This window comes from Excalfactoria chinensis, chromosome 4 (genome assembly GCF_039878825.1).
Source record: "Excalfactoria chinensis isolate bCotChi1 chromosome 4, bCotChi1.hap2, whole genome shotgun sequence".
In the NCBI taxonomy this organism is placed as follows: domain Eukaryota; kingdom Metazoa; phylum Chordata; class Aves; order Galliformes; family Phasianidae; genus Excalfactoria; species Excalfactoria chinensis.
This window is the reverse complement of record NC_092828.1, coordinates 69,174,370-69,197,243: the sequence shown is the minus strand read 5'-3', so window position 1 is coordinate 69,197,243 and position 22,874 is coordinate 69,174,370. Positions and strand designations below refer to the sequence as shown.

The 22,874-nt window shown below is 42.0% G+C and overlaps 1 protein-coding gene across 1 annotated transcript in view; it reads left to right on the top strand.

Moving 5' to 3' along the window:
• Positions 1-21,270, top strand: part of NRK (Nik related kinase) — a 90,258-nt gene extending 68,988 nt beyond the window's left edge. Inside the window, exons 24-31 of the mRNA XM_072334225.1 lie at positions 83-241; positions 1,837-1,980; positions 3,262-3,396; positions 5,284-5,384; positions 5,896-6,045; positions 9,247-9,406; positions 16,694-16,833; positions 17,601-21,270. Of these exons, the coding sequence (XP_072190326.1) occupies positions 83-241; positions 1,837-1,980; positions 3,262-3,396; positions 5,284-5,384; positions 5,896-6,045; positions 9,247-9,406; positions 16,694-16,833; positions 17,601-17,684 (1,073 nt within the window). The 3' untranslated portion in view covers positions 17,685-21,270. The remainder of the gene's footprint in view (positions 1-82; positions 242-1,836; positions 1,981-3,261; positions 3,397-5,283; positions 5,385-5,895; positions 6,046-9,246; positions 9,407-16,693; positions 16,834-17,600) is intronic.
• The last annotated feature ends 1,604 nt before the right edge of the window (positions 21,271-22,874 follow it).

Sequence of the window (22,874 nt, the reverse complement as noted above, 5' to 3'; positions counted from 1 at the left end):
TTCATTCTTCCACGTACAGGTCAAATGTGAAATGCAGCCAAACATTTGCGTTTTTTATGACTACGCGTGTCTTCTTTTCCAGCATCTAGTGCAAAACCTGAGCCTGTCAGGAGAGAAAATGCAAGGAAGGGTTCTGTTGTCAATGTTAACCCAACAAATATCCGCCCACAGAGCGACAGTCCAGAAATTCGTAAATATAAGAAGAAATTCAACTCAGAAGTCCTTTGTGCTGCTTTGTGGGGTAAGCTCAGAAGTGCTTGGGCATGCGTATAGAGGGAAGGCAGCAGCAGGAGTGGCTGGAGGTATATGCAAGTTAGATTTCCCAGTTGTTTTGTGCCTTTCTTGTTAGAAAATCCTAGCATGGCTCACTGAGAACATGCCTGCATCACTCACACAGTAAGTTCTGCCTTCCTGTTGGAAGACAGCAAACGGATAAGTTACAGTTGCAAGGGATTTTGTGCATCAGAATAAGAAAACGTTTTGATCAAGCACCAAACTGAAAGTGTGCTTGCTGGAAGAGCCAAAAGTTGCAAATGTTTTGGTAATGTGAGGCAAAAAGGGCTCATGAGACTGTCGTATCCACATATCAGTACAGCTAATCATGCATAAACCTGACCAGTGGAAGTTAGTCAAACCAGAGACTCCAAGAACTTTTATCTCTCCAAATTTTAGCCACCACAGACTGAAGCAGGTCAGGAATCAACCTTTCCAAAAGCCTGACTTCATTGGTTTTCTCAGTCAGGACTTAGAAGCTTGTTGAATGTCCATTTTTACAGGGACAGCGTCACGTGGCATGAAACCAAGATCAGTGCAGTCAGACCATTTTTCATCAGCTATTGACCTAGTCCCACTCTCCCTGTAGCTAAGCTCTCAAGTTGTTTCAGCCATCTGTCTACCTGTGAAGAACAGATGCATTCTATAGGTCTCACCCAGACTTGCACTCATCATCACTTTGACTCCTGAATGGAAAATGAAGTAGCTGAAACATTCTCCAACAGAAATGTAGATTTTGAGTTTATAGCTTCACGAGTTTTGCATAGTGTAGTTTTGCAGGAGTCCAGGATTTTAAATTAGGATCAGAGTTATGTAACATGGCCTGTAAATGACTGTGCATTGAGGTTGAAGAGTACCAGGTACTTGTCAAAGCGTAGCCAGTAGAGAAGCTCAGGAAACCTATGTCATTTCTTTAGAACCTGCTGATTAGGAAAGGTGGCTATCATGCCATTGAAGCACAGTTGTACAGGGTGCATCCTCTGATGTTAGCAACCCACTGGAGCCTTCACTTCCCTGGGAGCAATTGAATTTCAGATAGATTCATTCCTTTAATTAAGCATATGGAAGCATTCTTGCAAAAAACAATGTTCAAACAGATATCCTGCTCATCTTTCTTCCAGCAAGTCTAGCCCTCCTCCTGCAATTTGTATCTGGGGGAAGGAAGGTTTGTATCATTTTTGAAATGGGAAGAAATCCTTAGATCCTTGAGTTCAATCTGCTGTGTTGACAAAGAGCAGTGCTAGAATTTCTTACAGTGCTGAGAAGGTCAGGTGACTTGTATTTTTATTATTGTTATTATTATTTATTTTTAAATCAATATTGATTTTGGTGGAACTGCCCATGCTTCAGATAACACAGGCACGTAAATGTTCTGCTGGGTTAAAATCGTAATGGTGAGACTGTTTTATTTCCTTTCGTTTTTCTAGGAGGTCATTCACAGAGCAAGGGGAAAATATTAGCTGCCATTATTAGGGCTAAGTAAAAATCAATTCTAAAAAATAATTAACACTTGTCTTTGGAATCATTAGGTCATCTAGGCACTATTCTTTTCTATATCAACAGGAGTAAATTTACTGGTGGGAACAGAGAATGGATTGTGGCTTCTGGACAGAAGTGGGCAAGGAAGAGTTTATTCACTGATTACAAGGAGACGATTCCAGCAAATGGATGTTCTGGAAGGACTCAATGTGCTAATTACTATATCAGGTTAGTTCAGTGTCTAAAAGTATCTGACCTGCGTTGGGGTTGGAAGCAATTAGAGAAGAACTAGGTTATAAACTAGGTTGAGGAATTTCCTCTTACAGAAAATCACAGGATAGTTATTCTTGTTAATAGGAAAGCTCTCTTGAATTTTTAACACTTAAAATCTCTTTTCAGATTCACATGAGACTGGAATATTTCATTATCCATTTAATGTGTAAAATGGTTTCCAGGAGGTTCGCAGTGTTTCATCTTCTTAAAATGAACTGGTTCTCAACAAGTTATAGTTTGTTAGTCTGGTCACATTTGCACATCTAAGTGCAATTCTGTTAGAATGTAATTATATAACCTCATTCCGTGGCCTGTGCAATGTATGAACAAGAACAGAAGAGTGGTAGATACTGTGAAAGTATTGGTAACAGTGAAGGGAATAGTACCTTCAACCTGTGCTGATAAAGAGCTTGGACTCAGCCCTGCAAGATACCTTGGCCCTTATTGCCTGCATTTGAGAGCAGCCTTAAAAGAGTTCAGTACAAAGCCAAAAACTAAGGTCCAACAGGGAATGGCTGCCACTTTTCTACAGTCCAGGCTCACTGCGGGAGGTGATGGTGAGAGCTATTTGTTCTGCATTGCCATTTCAGTCACTTGTGACATGGTTCTTTAGACTAGTCTGTGATCCTGGACTGCTGTGGATCTTACTTACAAACCAAAGCAATAGAAGGACTGAGATAAAAGGTGACAAAGTAATTCTCATCCTGAAAGGCATCGAAAGGAAAGTAGTTACCTGTAATGAGGATTGTCAATTAATTAGAAATTAAAGAGCTACTGGTTCAAAATGTCCACAGTTATGTCATATCTATATTCCTTCCTTCACATCAGAGAGCCAATGCCAGGCAATGTGATTATTTCTGATAATACATGCATCTTCAGAGAACTCTTCTTTGGCCAGGGGGAAGGATTTTAGTCAGATATTAATATCTTATGTGAAGCATGAGTCACAGGTGCACATGTGCCAAATGCTATAGCATTACTCGTATACCAGTTCACTCCTGAGGGCCAAAAGCCCAGGATCCTACCTACACCAGGCTTTTCCTTTGTTCTGCTGGGCTCTTCTCTCACCATGGCAAGGCAGAAAGAACTGCTGTACTCAAGGTCACAAAACTCCAGGTGCTTTGGTTGTTGGTTTGTTGTGTTTTGGGGTTTTTTTTAATGTGGAGAAGATTTTGTGCCTCAGTGAATTGTTACGTCTTTATTCATTTTATGTATTTATTTATTTTCAAACCCCAGGGAAGAAGAATAAGTTGAGAGTCTATTACCTGTCATGGCTGAGAAATAAGATATTGCGCAATGATCCAGAGGTGGAGAAGCGACAAGGCTGGGTGTCTGTGGGTGACCTGGAAGGCTGCGTACACTACAAAGTTGGTAAGGTCATTTTTGTTCTTTCCTTGGACAGCTGCTTAATCATCCCTTTGCATCCCATGCCACTGGTGTTTTTCTTCATCTGTGTTTCAAAATTGCATTGGGCTGACTTCTTTCAAACCTCCTTGTTTTACACGGCAGATGCTTTGCTCCCTGTCAGTCCAGATCATGTCTCTCCTTGCATATGGTGTTATGGCTTTGTCTTCTGAAAGCTGGAAGAAGGGAATACCAGCACTATTCACCTCAGTCAGTGGTTTAGAAATATTGTTGTTACTTAAGACTTTAATTAGACTGATGTTTTCCACTTCTGTGCATCTGCTTCCCTGTTGGCCCCGAGAAGCCGCTATTAAACTGGAGTAATAAAGTGCTCATAAATTGTATTTGTAGGATGTCCATAGATAGATGAGATTGGATGTCCCAGACCTCGTGTCTAGTTCTTAAATAACCTAAATATATCATTGTTGAAATTTACCCACTGGAAATGGTACTACAGCAGCTGAAATATGGTCTTGCTTTTATTCTGCTCTCGAACAGTTCATTCTTGAAGATGAACAATCAGTATTGTGATTGTTTCTGTCATTTAACTGTGTGAGAGGGGGTAATGTATAGCACAAGTTTTGCTTAGAGATACGGTACATGAAAGTGGTGTTTTTGTTCAGAATCAAAGAGAGAAGTGATACAGACAAGTGCAGGAGACAGTGAGGTGGGTGACTCTCATAAATGCTTTGCTTGACATTTCTTTGCTTTTACGTCTCATTAAAAGTGGTAAGGGTTAAATCCAAGAAAGAATACGCAACAGATGTGTTGTTTCCTCTGTGTGGTCAGAGCTGAACACCACATGTTCCACTTCAGTTGCTCGTTTCTGGGTTTGGTGTTCTTTAAAAAAAACCTGTTATTCTAAAATTAGGCAAACATTCGTGAGCTTCTGTTCACATATGACAAACCAGTGTCACTGCTTTGACAAAGGCGCTGTTGTTTACCTGCTGTTGGACCTTCTTATGTGTTCACATATGCTTTTACAGCTACTTATCTTGCTAAAGAAAGGAAAGGATGGGTTGTTTTGTGTGTTGGTATGTTTTGTTCATTTGTTTGGTTTTTTCCCCTTTCTCATCCTTACGCAATCTTAACACTTCTACACTACGTTCGGGTTGGTTTGAACTGCTCCTGCTGTAAGCAGCAACACACCTTAGCTCTCGAGTGTAGCACCTCCATCTTCTGTAAATCGTTGCCACACAGACACTGAGTGTAACACGGAGAATGCTTTACGATTCCCTAGCAGACCGAACGCTTGCCTCTGGCAGAGTGAAGGATACCTTAATTTCCAATGCATGATTCTTTGTTTATTCTTGATGGGCCCAACATGAGCTTAACCAACTAGGAAAAATTACTCATTTCTCGTAGAGGCTCGCTCATCTCAGAAACATGAGAGTCCTTCACCCACACTAACACACGGATTTAGTCCCATCCGAGAAATGAAAATGCAGCCCGCAGAGTGTAACAAAATCGTTCACCCGCAGTCACTATGCCTCCAAAAGTAGTTTAGTCACAACCAGCAAAATCGGTGTGTTTTCACATTTGGAAAGTAAATTTGACTTTGCTGTAGGGTCAATACCTTTTTTTTTCTGGCTAGTGAGAGAAATATGTATATGAGAAGCAATATGTAAGTGTTGCTAAGAGTCATCTGGCTTTAGTAAGAGTAAATAAAGTACGGGTGTGCAGTCAGGTATTTCACTGCTGATATTAAACACCAGTGTCCAGAATCCATTAGTTTCCCTTGATGGATAGTGTCTACCTCTACCAATAATCCATTGAAATTATTTCATTAGATGAGATGGTCTTTGATTTGAGAGTCTGTATGATACCTAAGGAATTGTTCTTCTTGTATTACAGTAAAGTATGAGAGAATCAAATTCCTTGTAATTGCTTTGAAAAGCTCAGTGGAGGTTTATGCTTGGGCTCCAAAGCCTTATCACAAATTCATGGCTTTTAAGGTAAGTGAAACTTCACTTTGGTTCAGATGTACCACCGTCTCTTATCTCCTCTTTGCTTTTTGTTGCATTGTATAACATTTATTTCTAGTTAAAGATAAAATGGATGTTCTTTTAAGGAAAGTATAGCTCACCTGACATACATTGGAGATGGCAGGCATAAAACTGTCACAGTCACGATTCTGTTACATGTGAACATCTCATTTCAGTGCTGTGCCAAGATGTTCATTTGAATTCACAAAGCTGATGCTGATTTCCCTCAGAGGAGGAGGAAATTTAACAAAAACAGCACTTAGCCTAATTTTTGTCTACTCCATTTCTAGAATTTGGATTCTTTCAAAACAGAAGTGAACCATCCAACAATCTTCGCTACTCAATGGATGATCCATACTTAACTCCTTAAATATAACATGTTCATGTAGGAAAAACAGGAGAGCTTTCTGTTCTGAAAATTCTCGAGATTATGTGTGTTAATCTCTAACAAAGAGCTTTATTGTCGTTTTTCTTCTTCCAGTCCTTTACATCACTTCATCACAAACCTCTGTCAGTTGACCTGACTGTTGAAAATGGACAAAGATTAAAAGTGATCTATGGCTCTCTGGTAGGCTTCCACGCTATTGATGTGGACTCTGGATCTGTGTATGACCTCTACCTTCCAACACACGTAAGTTGCTCCAAGAAATTACATAAATGTCTCTGCACTTTGGGCTGTGTATTGCTGATATTCTGGTTAAGTGTTGTGCTGTGTTTCAAAACACGGGGTAAGAGAATAATTATTGTATACGAGGCAATAGAAATCAACTTTTCATATGCTTTCATAATAGTGAAGTTCTGTTAAAGGGCTTTTCTTGCATTTAGAATATCTGTTTTTAATGCTTTAGGTTCATAAAGCCTGTTGTGTGGACGCTACTATTTTTAATCAGTTAATCTTGGAAATTCAGGACTTCTTTAAAGCATGCAAAGACAAAATAATATCTCCATGAATTAGGTGACTTTCACAATCTGCCAGAGTTCTTTTCTGTCATGATAACAAGCTGATTACACTACACTGAAACAGGCTGAAATTTGGCCTGTTTAAAAAGACTGTTGTAATGTATTTAAAGCTTGATCCACTACCAGCATGTTACCTGCGTGCAAAAGAGTACCTGTAAGTAGAGGAGCTGGGTGCAAGTTAATCACATGAGTATACAGGTGCACCCATGCATTTCTTCACCACGGAGCAAACTTGTGTTCATTTTACATGATTACCAGTTTGATCTCAGTGTCTGAAATGTGGTTTGCTTTTCAGTTATGACTTTGCAGAAATTCAGCTTCCAGACAAAATAAATTTGCTGATTTTCTTGCTGGTTGGTTGTCCATGAAAATTCCTTTCATCCAAAGAATGCAGGATTTTCTCGTTCAGTTTTTCAAGCAGAAGAAGGCGTGAAGATTTATGCGTATATACAGCATGGTGTACCTGTTTGCTTAGATTATGTTTACTGATAAAACCCAACTTGAAGTAATTCCTCTGTAGATTGAATGTGGGGCTGTGAATATAAAGTTTGTGCTGGTTTTGGTCTTGTTTGCTGGGATTGTTTTGTTATTTTTTAGCCAGTCTAGATAGTTCGTTTAAATGTTATGGGTCTCAAAAGCCACAGAAACCTGGGGGATTAAAACCAAAAAGCCAGCAGGTTTCCATGGCTCCAGTCTGATGGGAGACTCCCAGCCAGGGAACTCCTGTGCTTGCCTGAAAACTTCCCTGGTCAACAGAGCTCTGTGCAGGTAGAGTGATAGCTAATGGGTGCCATTGCCTACTTGTATCCCGAGGCAAGAAGACCTTCAGCAACTAAAGAGGTTAGGGGAGATGTCACCCCAGATCTGTGTGTGGCAGCCTCTGCTTTGGACCTTTTTATTCCACACACAACCCCCAGCCAAGGGTTTTCACATCATACAAAAACCCACACCTTCCTGGCAAGACACTTGCTCACTCCATCGCCCTGCCAAGTGACAGTCCAATCCAGTCACGCCTGTGTTTCTGATGGCCCCTATCTATCTTTGAAGATGATTACTTACAAAGTTCCCCTCGTTTAAAAAGTAACTCTTCTGGCTGTTCAGAACAGTCTGCTGAACCACCTGCTACAAGCTTGTGCTGTTTGGTGTTTAAGGGGTTTATTTGTCTTGTTAGCTGGTTTATTTAATTCAACTCTTAGAAGCTTTCTTACCTGTGCAACCATGGAAAATTCACATCCGTTTATAAATCTAAGCATGAGGCCTGCGTGCCACCCTGCAAGTTGGTTGCTAAGTGAGATGAATAATGACTTGTCAAAAAGATCATCAGTGTAATTGCCCAAGATATGAAAGGCAAAGAAAAAAATGAAGCTTCTTAGGGGCTTCAGCTTTTCAACAGGCTGCAGATGTAATTATGTATGTGAGGAGAGAGATTTCCCAGGTGAATGTCCTGAATATGTGGGGCAGCTTTAAGAACGGCTCCATTCCTGTGTGCTCTTCAACCAGAAATTAGCATGTACTAAAAATATATTTTCCCTTTAGAATTTCAGACCTGAAATAAATCTGCTACTACCGTAGCTCTAACTTTTTCAGTGTTTTATTATTTCAAAGAGCATCTTATAGAGCGGATAATTTTCTCACGGAGCTTTGTGGTGGCAGCAGACCAGACTTCAGCAGGCTGACTTCAGATACTCTTGCTTTCTGGTAGCCTCTTTTCCTGGTTCCCCACCTCTTTCTCCATCTCTTACCTGCTCCGATCGCTCATGCGAGTACCAAGGCAACGCATTAAAATTGCTCTGCGACTCTGGATACCCGTTCTAGTGTTACGGATAGTTGTTGCGGAGGCACGGAGTCAAGTGGTTGGCCTGAGTGTGTTCAGTTTGGCAAGTACAGCTTCAGTGCTTCTTAACTGTTCTTTGTGCCCTTACGGCGTGTGTAAATGTGCGTGCTTGCAGAAAAAGATCTTTGTGTTGCTGGCTTGTGAAAATGATGTTGAAACTCCAGTCGTATGCTTCCTATTTAAAAAAAAATCATTGCAGTGGTTTAATTTTCTCTGTAATTAACATCCTGTTTTGAGTAGTGCTTTAAAGAACCGAATTGCTTTCTTACTGATGTTAAGGCTCTCCTTGTTTCAAAAATGCTTTCATAAACCCCCACCTCCATAGCTGTATGCTTAGCCGTTTGTTTTCTCACCTGGGACGTGCATTGGCTTGTGGGAGAGACCCTGGTGCATCCAACAGCTGTTAAAATACTTGGTGTGAGTGACATGCACTGTTTCTTATGGCATGCAGAGTATGTATGCTGAACAGCATTTAAAGAAGGAACTATTGGTAGAGAGGAATGTTGGAAGTGAAGGATGTAGAGCAGCTTGTGTTTAGAAGGTCTGGGGAACTTTTCAGCTTGCTGTAAATATTGTTAAATTTACAGGTCTTTTGGAGATAGGGAAGTAGCATGGAAAGTGAAAGCGCTGATCTCCTGTAATGTGGAAGCTTTTGTCCTTCCTTCATCTTCTGAAATAACTGAATTCAAATTTATTTTACTTTTCTTCAATGTATATGAATCAGGCACTTTGTGACTGAATAAGTATTTTTATGTCTCAGTGGCTTCTTGAAACCAATGAATACTGGTAAATATAAATATTCAACATTGATCTGTTTGCAAACCTACTGTAATATCTGAAGGGGGGGGGAGGAGTAGAAAACCCAATTCAGAGGCTAAGTGGCAAACTCTGCAGCTCTTCTGCAAACAGGTGTCTCTTTCACTTTCCATGAAGCAGTTCTTTCTATTGCTGTGCTAAGCTAGTTAGATCGATGTAATCGCTCAACCTGCAGTCTGTTTTCTGATATCTGATATCAATCATAGTAAAATATGATTCTAGATCCAGGGAACTATTCGCCCACATGCCATTATCATCCTCCCTAACACCAGTGGAATGGAACTTCTACTCGCCTACGAAGATGAAGGCATCTACATTGATATATATGGGCATTTCACAAAGGAAACCGTTTTACAGTGGGGAGAAATGCCAGCATCTGTAGGTACGTATGAAAAACAGCACATTATTAAGCGTAAGATTCTGCTGCATGAAACCTGACTTCTTTATGACGTCGTATCTATAGCAGAGGTTATATGGCACATAAAGCAACTTCTGAGTAAACCGGGTACCTGAAGAGTGAAGAGATTTAGGTGTGTTTATGCTCAGACAGACAGTGACTGCAGCAGGGTCTTCTCATGTGGATTACAGTCTGTACTCTTGTCATACTGTTCATTGCATCATTCCTGTATTATGCAGCCAAGCTTTGCTGAGGGTACAGCCTACCACAAGCTTTCACAGAGAGAGTTTCCACTGTGAATCACAGATACAGGAAGGGGCCTGTGTCACAGCCCATAGCATTTTATGTAACAATTCACCACTGAAGAAAGGTGGGTTATTGAAAAGGTTTGTAACCGCTGTCAAATGGCCCCTTAATTTTATCACAGGGTACTTCTAAAAGGTTCTCGATCTCTCCATTTTCAGTGACTCTGGAGGAGGAGGTTCTCACTGTAATTGCAGCCAGGACAGCAGTTTGTTTCGCTTTCCCCAGAGGGCTTCCCCTTATCTGTGTGAGGAAAACCAAGAACAACACAGGCACATCTTTGTTTTTATTATTTGTTGCTTTTAATTTCTTTTCTGGCTCGTTGCAGTTCTCCTGTATCTTCAAACAAACATACAAACAAACAACAAAGCCCAAGACGTTTAGATTGTTCAAAAGCAAATTATTAGCTTGCCAAGAACTGGATGCTGCAGTGAAACATCGAGAATGTTCGCTTTTCTCCCTTTCACTTCTAGCTGGGTGCTTTTAGGAAAAGCCCATTGCAGTCAGCAGAGTAACACCCCTGAGTCAGTAGAAGGGCTGTCATCTGTGGAGAGTTTTAACTGTAGTGAGAGCATGAAACCAGTCACTGGAGCACAGACTGCTACAAGGGAACTTGCTTTTTCTGCACCGTTAGAATAAAATTCAGCACCAAAACTGTTTCACTTCCAAGAACGAGGTGTGAAGTCATAAGCCAACTGTATAGTATTTCCTTCCTCCGGATTTGCCTATTTCTGCTTTTCAGCCCATATCTGGAGCTGCGGAAGATAACTAAAATCTATCAAGTCAGTTCACTGTTTTTCATATGAATATCTCATAGTCACACATATAAATTGTATTTTACACCCCTTCCGAATTAATGTTAGACATACCATAAGAAATAATCAGTAATCAAAGAGCAATTACTCAGGGAGGGGAGGAAGAGTTCTAGAGCAAAGTACTGAACATAACTGAAAGCTGCATTGAAGAATTACAGATGAATTTCATTTGGGGAACTTCCTCCTTAAGCCTTAATACAAGTAGCAAGCTGGTCACTGTTGCTAGATAATTAGCCAAAGCGTTTCAAAGGAACAAAGGGCTTTTTTACATTGTGCTCGAGAAAGGGAGATGTTGCAAGAATGGGTGCCTATATTTATGACTCCTAGTTAGAAATATGCATTTTGTGACACTGGGCCCTGACTGCCCTCAGAGCTCTCTTACTTCAGCTGAACAGTCTGCAGGAATACCACAGCAGTGGACCAGAGGGAGCTTAAGTCCCTTGTACTGCCACTGCTGGAAGTACTGAATCATCAAACCCACAGAGATGTGAGACAGGCTTGTCAAGCATTCTTGTGCCTGGGAGTCACGCTGCCTCCAATTCAGCAGAAGCTTCCTTGCCTTGAAGTGAATAAAGCATCGCTGCTTTGGGCCAGCTGAGCACGTGATCCTCTGTGCCAGCTCATTACTCTGAGTTCTGTCTGCAGCTGCCTAGCTGTGATAATCTCAAGTTTCTCGAGATTGGTTACATCTTAAGAGTGCTATTTGGGCACTCTGCACGCATCCATGCAGCCATTTTTCTTCTGTCACTAAGATACTCATCTGCACAGAAAGCCGTCAGTACAAAATTACCCCGACACTTCTGACACAGTATTGTGGAGCAGTCCTACAGATGGTGGTTGGAGCAAACATTTCTGGAGGTAGTACCCTGTCCCGAGAACTATACTACTGAGGTAGGAGAGGGTGAGTTCGATGCAGTGTTTAATATGGGAAGGTTAGCAGAGCTGAGTAAACAGATGGCTCCTTGTCCAGGTCTTGGTTTAATTATTTTGAACTAAAACTTCTCTAGTGTATCTTAACTACTAAATAGGTAAATAAAAACCCCATATTATAACTGAGCGATTTAGGGCAGGGAAACTAAATATAGCTTGCTCTCGCAGTCTTCAAATTGGGACCTCTATGACCTATCTGTTAATAAGAAATTGGAGAGAGGAAACTCAAATCCATTGGGAAATTAAAGTTGTAGAAGTACTCTATCCACATTTAATCTGAAAGACATTTCATATGTGCAGGGCTAAATATAAATAGAGCTGTTATGTTTTCTTTCTATAAAACAAGACTTACAAAGGGTTTAAGAAACATCAAGTTAATAAGATCTGAGAGCACTTTCTGCTCTTTTGTATGAAGAACAAATGATTTACAGTATGTCTTGGAGGGCTGGCACAAAACCAGGTACTCGAAAAGAGTGGGGAACCAATAGAAGTTCTGATTTCCTTTGCTGGGTACATAGAAAAGCAAGAGGGACTTTATGTGAAGAAACTATGCTACCAAACGCTGGTTGTATTACTGGATCAGTGCCTTATCAATCATCCTTAGCAGATCTTGGAATACTTGCTGTCTGACTCATGCTCAGAAGATACGTGCTTCTGGCTGAATGCTTTTTGTTGCTCACATCTCCTGCCCAGCTTTTTCCAGCAAAGAAGCACACAAACAAGCCGCCCTTCACCCTGACCACGTTTCTGGCATTTCCTAAAGAGGAAGGACTTAATAAAAGTCATGATTCCATACAGCACATGGGGTTTGGAAGGGCCGATGACTCATTAGAAGTAAAGAAGGACTCTGTATTAAGATCTGTATGTTCTGGAATAGCTGCTGTCTTTCACTGTCAGCAAAGTCACTGGCCATTCTGCTTTTAGAAGTTCATGCCCAGCCTCATACTTGCCTGAAGCAATTTTCTCTAAGGTGTATAGAAGAGCAAAGTTCAGAAGGAGGTTTTTTTTTGCTCTGAATTTCACACGTGCATATGCTGACCCTCTCCAAAAATGAATTCAGTACATCAGTGCACTCCATAAAATGGAATTTGAAGTAACGACGCAGCCATACCAGAACGGGTCAGAATCTTTTAATTCATATTCAGTTTGTTCATTTCTAACTTCTTGTCTGATTCAGAATCAGTTACCTGGGGAATTTTAGGAGTCTCCATCACCAGAGGCTTTTAAGGTCAGGTGAGACAAACAGCTATCAGAAGCGATACCGGTGCGGTGTAGAGAGACGGATGGAAGAGAAGGTGCATTAAGGTCCTTTCCTGCCCTACTTCTGTAATACTAATCAGAAAATCCTGCCTTTCTGTTATTTTGCTAAAAGCTGGCCTGATTTTGCTCTCGTGCACAGATAAATCAGTAATAACTGCTCAGGGCAGCGAGTCACATGCAGTGCATTAGATCAGAAGGGGGATTTCTGAAGGGAAAAAAAAACCCAAAAATGAAAAGCTTAGGAAGGGAAGTAAGGTTCTAGCAGTACTTGCGCTGGCTCTGTGATACAAAGGGCATTTCTCAGACTGCCCCGTGCTACTGATGGGAGAGCAAGAGATCATTAGCTCACATCAGTGGCACTTCATAGAAGCTAATGGCTTCAATATGGCTCAGTTGTTTCTCTCACCTTTTCTGCCTCCCTCAACCATTTCCCATTGAAGCAGTCACTTCTCCTCAGCCTAATGCTAAACACACAGTGTAAACAGGAAACACCAAGTAGGTGGTCTTGCCCCAGTTTTAGAGCAATCTTAATGCTTTCACGATGTTAAGAGACTGATTTTGATCCCACTTCCCTAAACTGACTTTATGGTGTCTATTCTTTGATCTCCAGGGAGTAATGCTGGTATAGATGGTGTAACAAGAACCACAGCTCAGGCACAACTGTGGTCCTTTTGCATATATGGTAATGTGAGTGAGGCAGGGGAGACTCTGGCATTGCTCCATTAGTTTAATCAGTGCTGGCACCCTGGTCTGAACTGGTATACACCTTTTCTGCCAAGCTATCCAAAGGACATGAGCAGCTCTCTCTGCCTAGGATTGCTGGGAACCAGTACAGTCTTGCACCGTAATATAAACACACTTCAATTTTAACAGCTGGAAGCAGAGGATATTTTGATATAAAGCTTGTTGAGGTAGAAAGTGGGCACAAAACAACTATTCCAAACTTGCTTACAATACAGGAGCTTTCATTCCAGAGTATGTAGACTTTAGTCTGAACATCCCATCTGCTGGCAATTCATTCCACACGACACACTTGTATTCAAGGGTAAGTGCTCTCACATGGGAAGAATATCAAGACTTGGCACTGAACTTTGAATTCACAATCTACTACCCTCCAGATTAATTTCCGTGTATACACTGGTCCTTATGTGTGGACAGCCCCATATAGTGAGGTCTTTCTGTTGGCATATCTGTATGTCTACAGATGCAATTTGAGAAAAAATCTTCTTGATTCTGCCATAGGAATGAGTGACCCAGTCATCCAAGGCCTTCTGTCTTGGATGACCTAGATGTTGTAGCATAGCCTGACTAAGCCATTACTGAGAGCTGCAAGGATGATATCAAATTGGTGTCTGCCAAGGGCACTGATACAGCCGATACAGACATAAGGTACTGACAACTTGAGTGCAGATTTCACAAAGTAGAATGGATAAGAAGGAGAATTATGAGTGGATTAGCTCTTTGATGTTGGACATACATACTAAACTGGGTAGCCACAGAATATCTTCATGCTGTTTATATTGTATATAAACAATTATATATGTATACAATTGTTTACACCTCCCTTAACGTCCCACCATCCAGAATCATAGCCCAACTGTGTGGTGTGTCTGCTGTATTTAAAAGCTAAGTCTGAAAATGTGAACACAGCGACAGTGGTTGCAAAAAACAGCAGATGTATTATATTGTATCATCTTTACTTTTATGGTCTAAGTCTACTTTACTGCAAGGCTGTAAGAAACAGACAGTGCTTGCATTAAAAATGTAGGACAGGCAGGCGCTACCCACTGAAGCTAAAAACACAGTCAGATGCACACATTCCATCTAGACCATCTCAGAGTGCCACAAATCTCAGACTAATAAAAAAACAATTCATAGCTGAGCAAGAATAATTTCTAAGCATTGGCTATCTAGAGCATAAATAATGTGTTTTGTACCACGGAAGCCAGTACATACAATAGTCAGAGGTCTTCTGTTGAAACTCTGCCTAATTTGAAATCTGTGGTGTTAACTCCTTCAGCGCTATCCTCATCTAACTGCCAGATTCAAAGGGAATAGCACAGTATGTTTCCACAGTGCCGGAGTATCTTCTTGTGTTATGTGCAGTATCTTCAAAAACAAATGATGGGAAGACAGTAGCTAAAAGGACACCAAAAAACGGTGCCTTAGTCTACAGGGAGCTGTTGGAGGGGGTCCAGAGGAGGAGGGCTGGAGCACTTCCCCTATGAAGACAGGCTGAGGGAGCTGGGCTTGTTCAGCCTGGAGAAGGCTGCGGGGAACCTCACTGCAGCCTTTCAGTACCTAAAGGGAGCCTACAAACAAGAGGGGAGCCAACTCTTTGAAAGGGTAGATAATGGCAGGACAAGAGGAAATGGTTTTATGTTGAAGGAGGGAAGATTTAGGTCAGATGTCAAGGGGAAATTCTTTACCAAGAGAGTGACGAGGTGCTGGAACAGGCTGCACAGAGAGGCTGTGGATGCCCCATCTTTGGAGTTGTTCAAGGCCAGGTTGGATGGGGCCCTGGGCAGCCTGGTCTAGTATTAGATATGGAGGTTGGTAGTCCTGCATGTGGCAGGGGGGTTGGAGATTCATGATCCTTGAGGTCCCTTCCAACCCAAGCCATTCTATGATTCTGGGATTCTGTAGTCTCAGATTCAAAAGTATTTAGGTTTCAGACTACCTCAAACTCAGCAGTTCATATTACAGAATCACAGAATTGTAGGGGTTGGAAGGGACCTCTAGAGATCATCGAGTCCAATCCCCCTGCCAAAGCAGGCTCCCTACTCCACATCACAATGTACATACCCAATACATACCTATCTTCATCATGGATGGGTACAGACAGACAACTGAGATTTTTCTTGGACGTGTGCTGTGAAAGCATGAGATATAAAATAAACACAGGTTGCAGCAGGAGAAATTCCAGTTAGATATTGGAAAGGCATGTTTAACCATGAACGTCACAAAGCACTGCAGCAACGGCACAGAGAGGTTGTGAAATTAATGCCCTTCAAAACATAACTGGACAAGATCCTCAGTAACCTTGTCTAGTTTAGCCCCGCTCTGACGGGGAGGTTGCACAAGATGCCCTTCACAGCTTTCTCCCCACGTTTTGTGATTCTAGAATATACAATGTGTATTTTAAGTAAATGTAGATTGCAAAATAAGTCTGAGAAACTGAAGATCAGTTGCTCTTCCCGGGAGATTCTGTGTAAACTGAAAAATCATCCAGAATATGTTGTTATCAAACAGAAATGTTTCAGATCTGTAATGACAGAAACAAGGCGAGAATCAGTTTTTCAGCTGATAGATTGCTAATTTTCATGGCCTTACAGCACTCGTTCCTCAAATCTGCAGTACAAAAAGAAATGTTTGTAGGAAAAAGAAATAAAGGGTCCAGTCTCTTGAGTGAGCTGAAGAGGAGGGGGATGGAATCTTGCTTTGGTACCTGCAGTACTGTGCAGTACTCTTCTATAGAGGAGTTAAAACAAAGGGCAATAGTACAGCTAGAATGGAGACATTAGAAATGCTAAGAAATAGAGTTACAGAAAAGGAAAAAATAAATTAAAAAGCTCACAATTAGAAAACTTTGAAATTCTGGCCAAAATTGCTTTTCAATCACGAATGTGCCAGCAGCATCCCCAGGGATAGGCTTGCCTCGCTGCACCCTCAGCAGCTCCTGCTTTACAGCACCGCTGCTAGTCTCCTTTCAAGCTCTGCATTGTAAGCTAGGATTTAGCCCTTCAAAACATATCAGCAAAGTCTCTGTGCATGAATCCCTTCATTGAAGCTAGTACTGCATTCCAGCTGCAGATTGAGCTCTCACAAATGACTGTATCTGCGTTTGGGGTTCCATTTGATAAAAAATCCTCACACAGAATTAGGAATAGTGTACAAATAGTAACAAGCAAGTAGATTGTTGGCATTTTTTAGCTTACCAAATGTGTTTCTTTTCTTCCTATAGCTTACCTTCAGTCTAATCAGGTCATGGGCTGGGGAGAGAAGGCGATTGAACTGCGCTCTGTGGAAACAGGGAACCTGGAAGGAGTATTTATGCACAAGAAAGCACAGAAGCTAAAATTTCTATGTGAAAGAAATGACAAGGTAACAGAGATGACTGCAGTGTTATGATTGAAACAAAACCAAACCATTCTCAACTATGAGACTAAGACCATTTAATGTTTTGACTGCCTATTTATGTGGGTTATTTCTTACCTTAGCATGACCTTCCCAACCAAAGCAAATGTGGACATTGAGCCCGCAGTCACTGTGGCTATTCCACATGTGGCTACAGCTGCTTTCCACATAGTTTTCACTGATTTCAAAGGTGACAGCAAATACAGACGGTTTATCTGGGCAGATTTGGGCAAAGCAAGTGCAGTGAGCAGGCTGGGAGCCAGCTCTGGTAATGCCCAAAGACAGGACTGCCCCTCCTGTGCTGCTAAAATGGCATACCGTGTGGAGCAGCCATCAGGGTCCAAACTAACACACCAACACCAAAACAAAACCACAAAACACTCTCCGATATTCCAGGCACTAAAATCAAGCAGTGTTTCTTAAATGTAGCATTACAGTGCTTGATTAATACTATCTGAAACCTCTTGAGAAAAACTAGTCCCCCAGATTGCTTAGATTGTTTTAAATGGTGTTTTGTGGTTTTCCAAGTAGAAATATACCACAGATGTATCCCAGCTGTAGCACAAGCCCTGTTTCATCTTTAAAAGTTCCTCATGGAATCAAAATGGGGTTGTGATTTTTGTATCTTTATACTTGAGACTCTGCTGTTCTCTCAGCTTTCCTGCATGGCTAAAAACATTGTTGTAAACGTCATCTGACAGCAGCCTACCCTTTTTTTCCCCCTTTCTTTCTAGGTGTTTTTTGCATCCGTACAATCAGGAGGCAGCAGTCAAATTTACTTTATGACTCTTGGTCAGAATGTGCTGTTCAACTGGTAAATCACATCAAAACGAAGGATGCTTTGGAATGTTTTCCCTGCAGCTCGCTGTGTAAAATGCTTGGAGGCAGTACGTATGAATTTGCACTTTTTACCTACAAAAATCTTGTCACTATTATCAAAATTCATATTCTTGCAGAGAAAGAAAGAGTTCTATTTTCCTGTCAAAATCTCGTGAGCACATTTAGCTCGTCTTCTCAAACACATCAGGAGCAAAGACTGTATTCATAGTGTTAGGAGAGAGCAAGTTTAATGAAGAATGTATCCAGTATAACAAGCTCCTGTACTCTGGTGAGTGCAGTTCCTTTTATTACAGATAATGTAATGTTATCATCTCAAACTGAAGCCTCTCAACATCTCTACGTAGATATAAAAACACAGGTTGGATGGCAAATCGGAATCAGTTTTGAATTGTTTTTTAGCTTGTTACGCATTTTAAGCGAGTCATTATTGTTCCATGAAGACTTGCTTGTGTGAGTCTTACCATCAGCAAAAGAGTGAGTGTTGGTGAAGGGGCCTGATGCAGTTCAGGGTGCAGAGGGGTCGTGTCCTGTGGCAGAGAATGGGTGCTCTTTCCTGCAGCTGCCTGCAGCCACGTAAGGTAGACCTTACAAAAGGCAGGGAACAGACTTTGTGTTTCTCTCAGGGCTGGAAGCCTGAGCCAATAGACACAGTTACTGTAGAGAGTATTTGTAAAAACAGTTTAAGTAGTAGTTTGTCTTAAACGTATATGCAGTACAGAGCAGAACTCGGAACTTTTACTCAACCAAGGGACCCACACTCGTGTGAGTTGATTTAAAGGCACTACCCGTGTACATAAGCCACAGGATTCGGCACCATCTTTTCTTCCTTGCTTGCTCTTCTAGCAACAAGTCTTCATGTATTTGTATGTAAATATAATCTTTCCCAAATGGATATTAACAAATGTATTCTGAATATAGTTATGAAAATATCCAAAGAGTTAATCTATTATAAAGAGAAAATATAAATAATTTCAGGTGCTTTCTATGCTAATTGCATCAAAATAAAGCTGCATCCACTAGTGTTATCGGTGCCAGTGTTTCTACATAGACTTTCTTCTCAGGGGCGTGTAACTTGGCCATAAAACTACACAGACATTGTGTGATTAAATCGTAGGGTTTGATGCAGTCATCATTTAGCTCATTTCTGGATATGCTTTGAGAATGTAAAGCGCCAAATGTTAACACAGAAGAGCTTATTTGACACATGATACAGTATGGATGATGCTGCAGGCAAAAGTGGAATTGATAGCCACGGTGTTTGGAAATAGGAGTTTTATTACTTGAAATATGTGATACTGAAAGGTGCGGGGAAAGCATATTGGAATATCTCTGGTTGTCTACCTCAAGGATGATGATACACAATTTACTAAGGGGAGAAATAAAGTTGTTAAAACTGATAGCCATTTTTTACAGCGTGTCAAGCCAAGGCAGTGTTAGCAGTCGTTTGTGACTGACTGGTGCTCAGACTGCAGCCATCAGCTCCAGAACTGCTATCCTTGTACAAAACAGCAGCACAGAATCAAAGGAGGGACTCATCGGCCCTTCCCTACAGCGGCACTTTTACTGCTGCAGGCAGATCAGAGACGCCTGCACCATTGCTTGTCTGTGTTCTTTGGCTGTGCAGAAAGACTGCACTTTCCAAAGTTATTAACCTAGCACTTCCCATGGGCACTAGCTTATCTCAAAACGTATAGAGGGTTATTTTATGAAGTATTTTCCTCTGCAGAGTTTTAACTTAGAGAAGCCTAAGCCACGCTAGAGCGTATGTGCAGTTACGTACTCAAAGGAAACTGAAATGCAGGCAAGGAATCTGCTTGTGCGCAGATCGAACACCGAGTGGTGGGCAAAGCTGTGTGAAACGGCTCTCTGTCTCTGATGTTCCTGCCTGACGTCCGTGCCAGGGCCTGGGACAACCGAATGAAGCAGACATATTTCCACCTGGCTCAGTCTCTTTGCTACCGAGCACCGCGCTCATTTTGATCACCTTTTACCAAAAACAAACAAACAGCAGCAAAACAACAGAAACAAAGATGAAAGTTACAGGGAAAGGAAAAAAATTACAGTCAATCAAAAACACGATTTACTCGCTTTTATTTCAAATAAAAAGTCTTAAGAAACTGTGAAGAAAGAACACCTTTCATTTCCTACCCAGTGGGTGTGCAAAACTTGCTTGCAAAACTGCTCTTGCCATAAGCAATCAGTGACCCAGGCTGCTCTACGGTGCTTTTTAAAGTGTGCTTATCACAGCAGCCTCTGCATTACATGGGAGGCATACAAATGACTCCCCTCCTCCCACGTTGGTGCCAACAGGTAGGAGGCACTTCTTCTCGGTGCAGTTAGCAGAGAGCAATGGAAATTAGACAGTCCTGTGCCAAGGGGTTAAAGAAGCAAAATGCCATCAAACTGGTTGAATATTCCTGTAACAGCGGAGTGTGACAGCGAGAGGATACTGTGTGAAAATGTTTAGCTCCACAGCAAGAAATAAACAGAGGGAGCTTGAGGGAAGGAATCTGTGCTACTGCATTGAGATTGTAATCTCTCATCCTGCTCCCTTCTGTTAGTTCTCTTTTCTTTTGAGCTGATTCAAGTCAGCGGATTGGATTTTCACTGTTCGCTTTGCACAGAAAACCACTGAGTTATTGAGGTTACAACCACATGTATATATGGAAAGAATCAGGACCTCAGAGGTGAATGCTTGTAAAGGATTCAGAGGCAGCATTCCAGGTAACAATGGCAGTTGGGTGCATCGAGGAGAAGAATGTGGTATTTTCTCTTTATCAGAGAGAAAGTCAGGATGGGTGAGGATGAGAAAGGGCCCAGAGATGCTGAGAAGAGTAACTGACGAGAGTGTAAGTGGGGGAAGAGGAGAGAGAAGCTAAAGAAAATAAACAGGAGTAGCCAAAGGGAGGCAGTGGATGCCTGGAACAGCACATTACTGCAGGAGGAATGGAAGGTTAAGAAATGGTACCGAAAATAACCGAAGGGAAGGAAGGGTATCTGGAATGGCTGGGTGCTCTGAACACTGAACGGCAGCAATCTGAGTAACTTCAGCTCAAAGCAAAAGCTCAAGAAAAAAAGAAATCCCAGAGACGACGGGTTTTCCTGACAGGAATTTAACTATGCAAAACGCGTATCAGATTCTGTTTCATTTTGCGAGGAGTTTCTTTAGCCACGTACTTTCACCAACTTCTGAGACCAAGGAGGGAACTGCTGAACTAAGTGTGGTTTTTCAGTAACGTCTCTTAGAACCAACGCTATAGGAACAGCAGGGCAGAACATTACAGTTCCATACCAGTGTTCCATTGGTACATGCAGTTTTCTAATGGCAGGTGGTGCTCCTACCATTGCATTTGCCCAATCGAGTCTGCACTAATAGTGCATCAAGACAGTACTGTATGTGCCTGCTTTAAGAGCAGTGAGCTCTGTTCTACAGCCTGAACCTTGACATATGACTTTAAAGCCAGGGAACAACGTAAGCTATGTACTGTTGATCATGTATGTGGGTTTTTTATTGTTCCCTAATGTAAAACTGAAACTAATAAAAAACTGCTTTGAAATCTGAAACTAACATTGGTCTGGTGAGATTCTGTTATACTGGCAGGAGCTATTATAGAAGTCGTAGAAAACGCTGTTGGTTTGTTCTCCAAATCCTGTGAGTACGGCTATTTCTGCCTGTATCTGCCTATAGACAGAAAATAATGCACTTCCTTGGAGTGGATAAAGATAATGAGGGGACACTGAGAGTTCAGACTGCATGGCATGTGAATAAGGGTGACAGCCAGCAGTGTGCTGCTAATGATCTTTAGCAGTGAGTTCCTGTGCTCCTGCCTTCCTCTTTCACAAACACCCAGTGGAACTGGGGAGACACAACAGCTTAAAGACCGACACTGCAAGAACTTGTTCTGTGCATCTGCATCAGCCTGAACACCCGGTTAGTCCATCCCCTTTTTCTAGGTAAGCTCAGTCTTCATTGCAGCACATGGAATGGATTCTTTGTTCCTTCTATCATTACTGTGAAAATAGCTGCTCTTTTGCCATTCCTGTTAACACTCCTCCATTTTTGTCTAGTTATAAACGTAAAAGCTAATGTTGACGTGCTCAGTCTGGGCTGTTGTAAAGCATGACCTCCCTAAATCCTGGCAGGCACGCTGCCCCAGCCTGAAGGGTCTGCTCCTGAGTTTCCCAGCTGCTCCAGTTACAGGCCTGATGTGGGTCCCACAGCCAAAAACCAGCACTTGAGGCAGTGTGAAAAAGGAAACCAAAAGTGATTCCATCTGAACAAGTGACACCTGCTGGAGGTCTGCAACCAAACTGGACAAAATGCCCAGGGATGTCAGATGACAGTTTATATAATGAGAGCAAATGAAGGTAATCCCAACTCTAACCTGCAAGGATTAGGTCTGGGAGTTGGTTTACCATGCCCAGTCAAGAAGTAAAGAGAGATTTCCCTATGGCAGGTGCTACCAGAAATGACAAAGGAACCTCTGCAGGCTAAAATCTGCCCTCCTCCCCCCACTAATGCTCAGTGGCATGAACTGACTGATGTGCAGGTAGGTGAGGCGAGCCGGAACCTGGGGAGTGCTGTCATCTCATCCTACCCTTATACAGGAACATGCTGTGGCAAATACTGAGTAAAAAGCGAACTGGGCCCAACTCTGGCTCTTGTCTGTGTGACTAATCATTACAATTCATTTGCAACAACAAAAAAAAGCCATTATTCTTCCTCCAATCATCCTTATTCACGATCCTCTCCTGCTCCCCAACCTGGTGTTCCACGGCATGGCAGTACTGCTAGAAACTGAGCACACAGGAGAGATTTTTCGAGATTGGGTTAAGAGGAGCCAGGAGATGGCGACGAAAAGCATTGGAAAGGCGGCTTTTTGTATTCGGAGCAGTATGTAGCGAGCGACTGACTTCCACAGCCAGCTTCACGACCCGGTGCGGCAGCTAATTGACTTCTAAACCTGCGGCACCACGTCGTAGGCTTCTCATTTCTGCATTAAAAGCAGCGCTAGCCGGACCTCTGCTGGCAACACAGAAGGCAGCAGGTCGGAGTCACCGCAGCACGGACCTGTCACCTATCCCAAGCCGCCGCTCGGCGCCGTTATGTGCTGCCCTACAGGCGCAGGTGCAGCGCTGCCCGCCGCGTCCCTCAGGGCGGGAGCCGC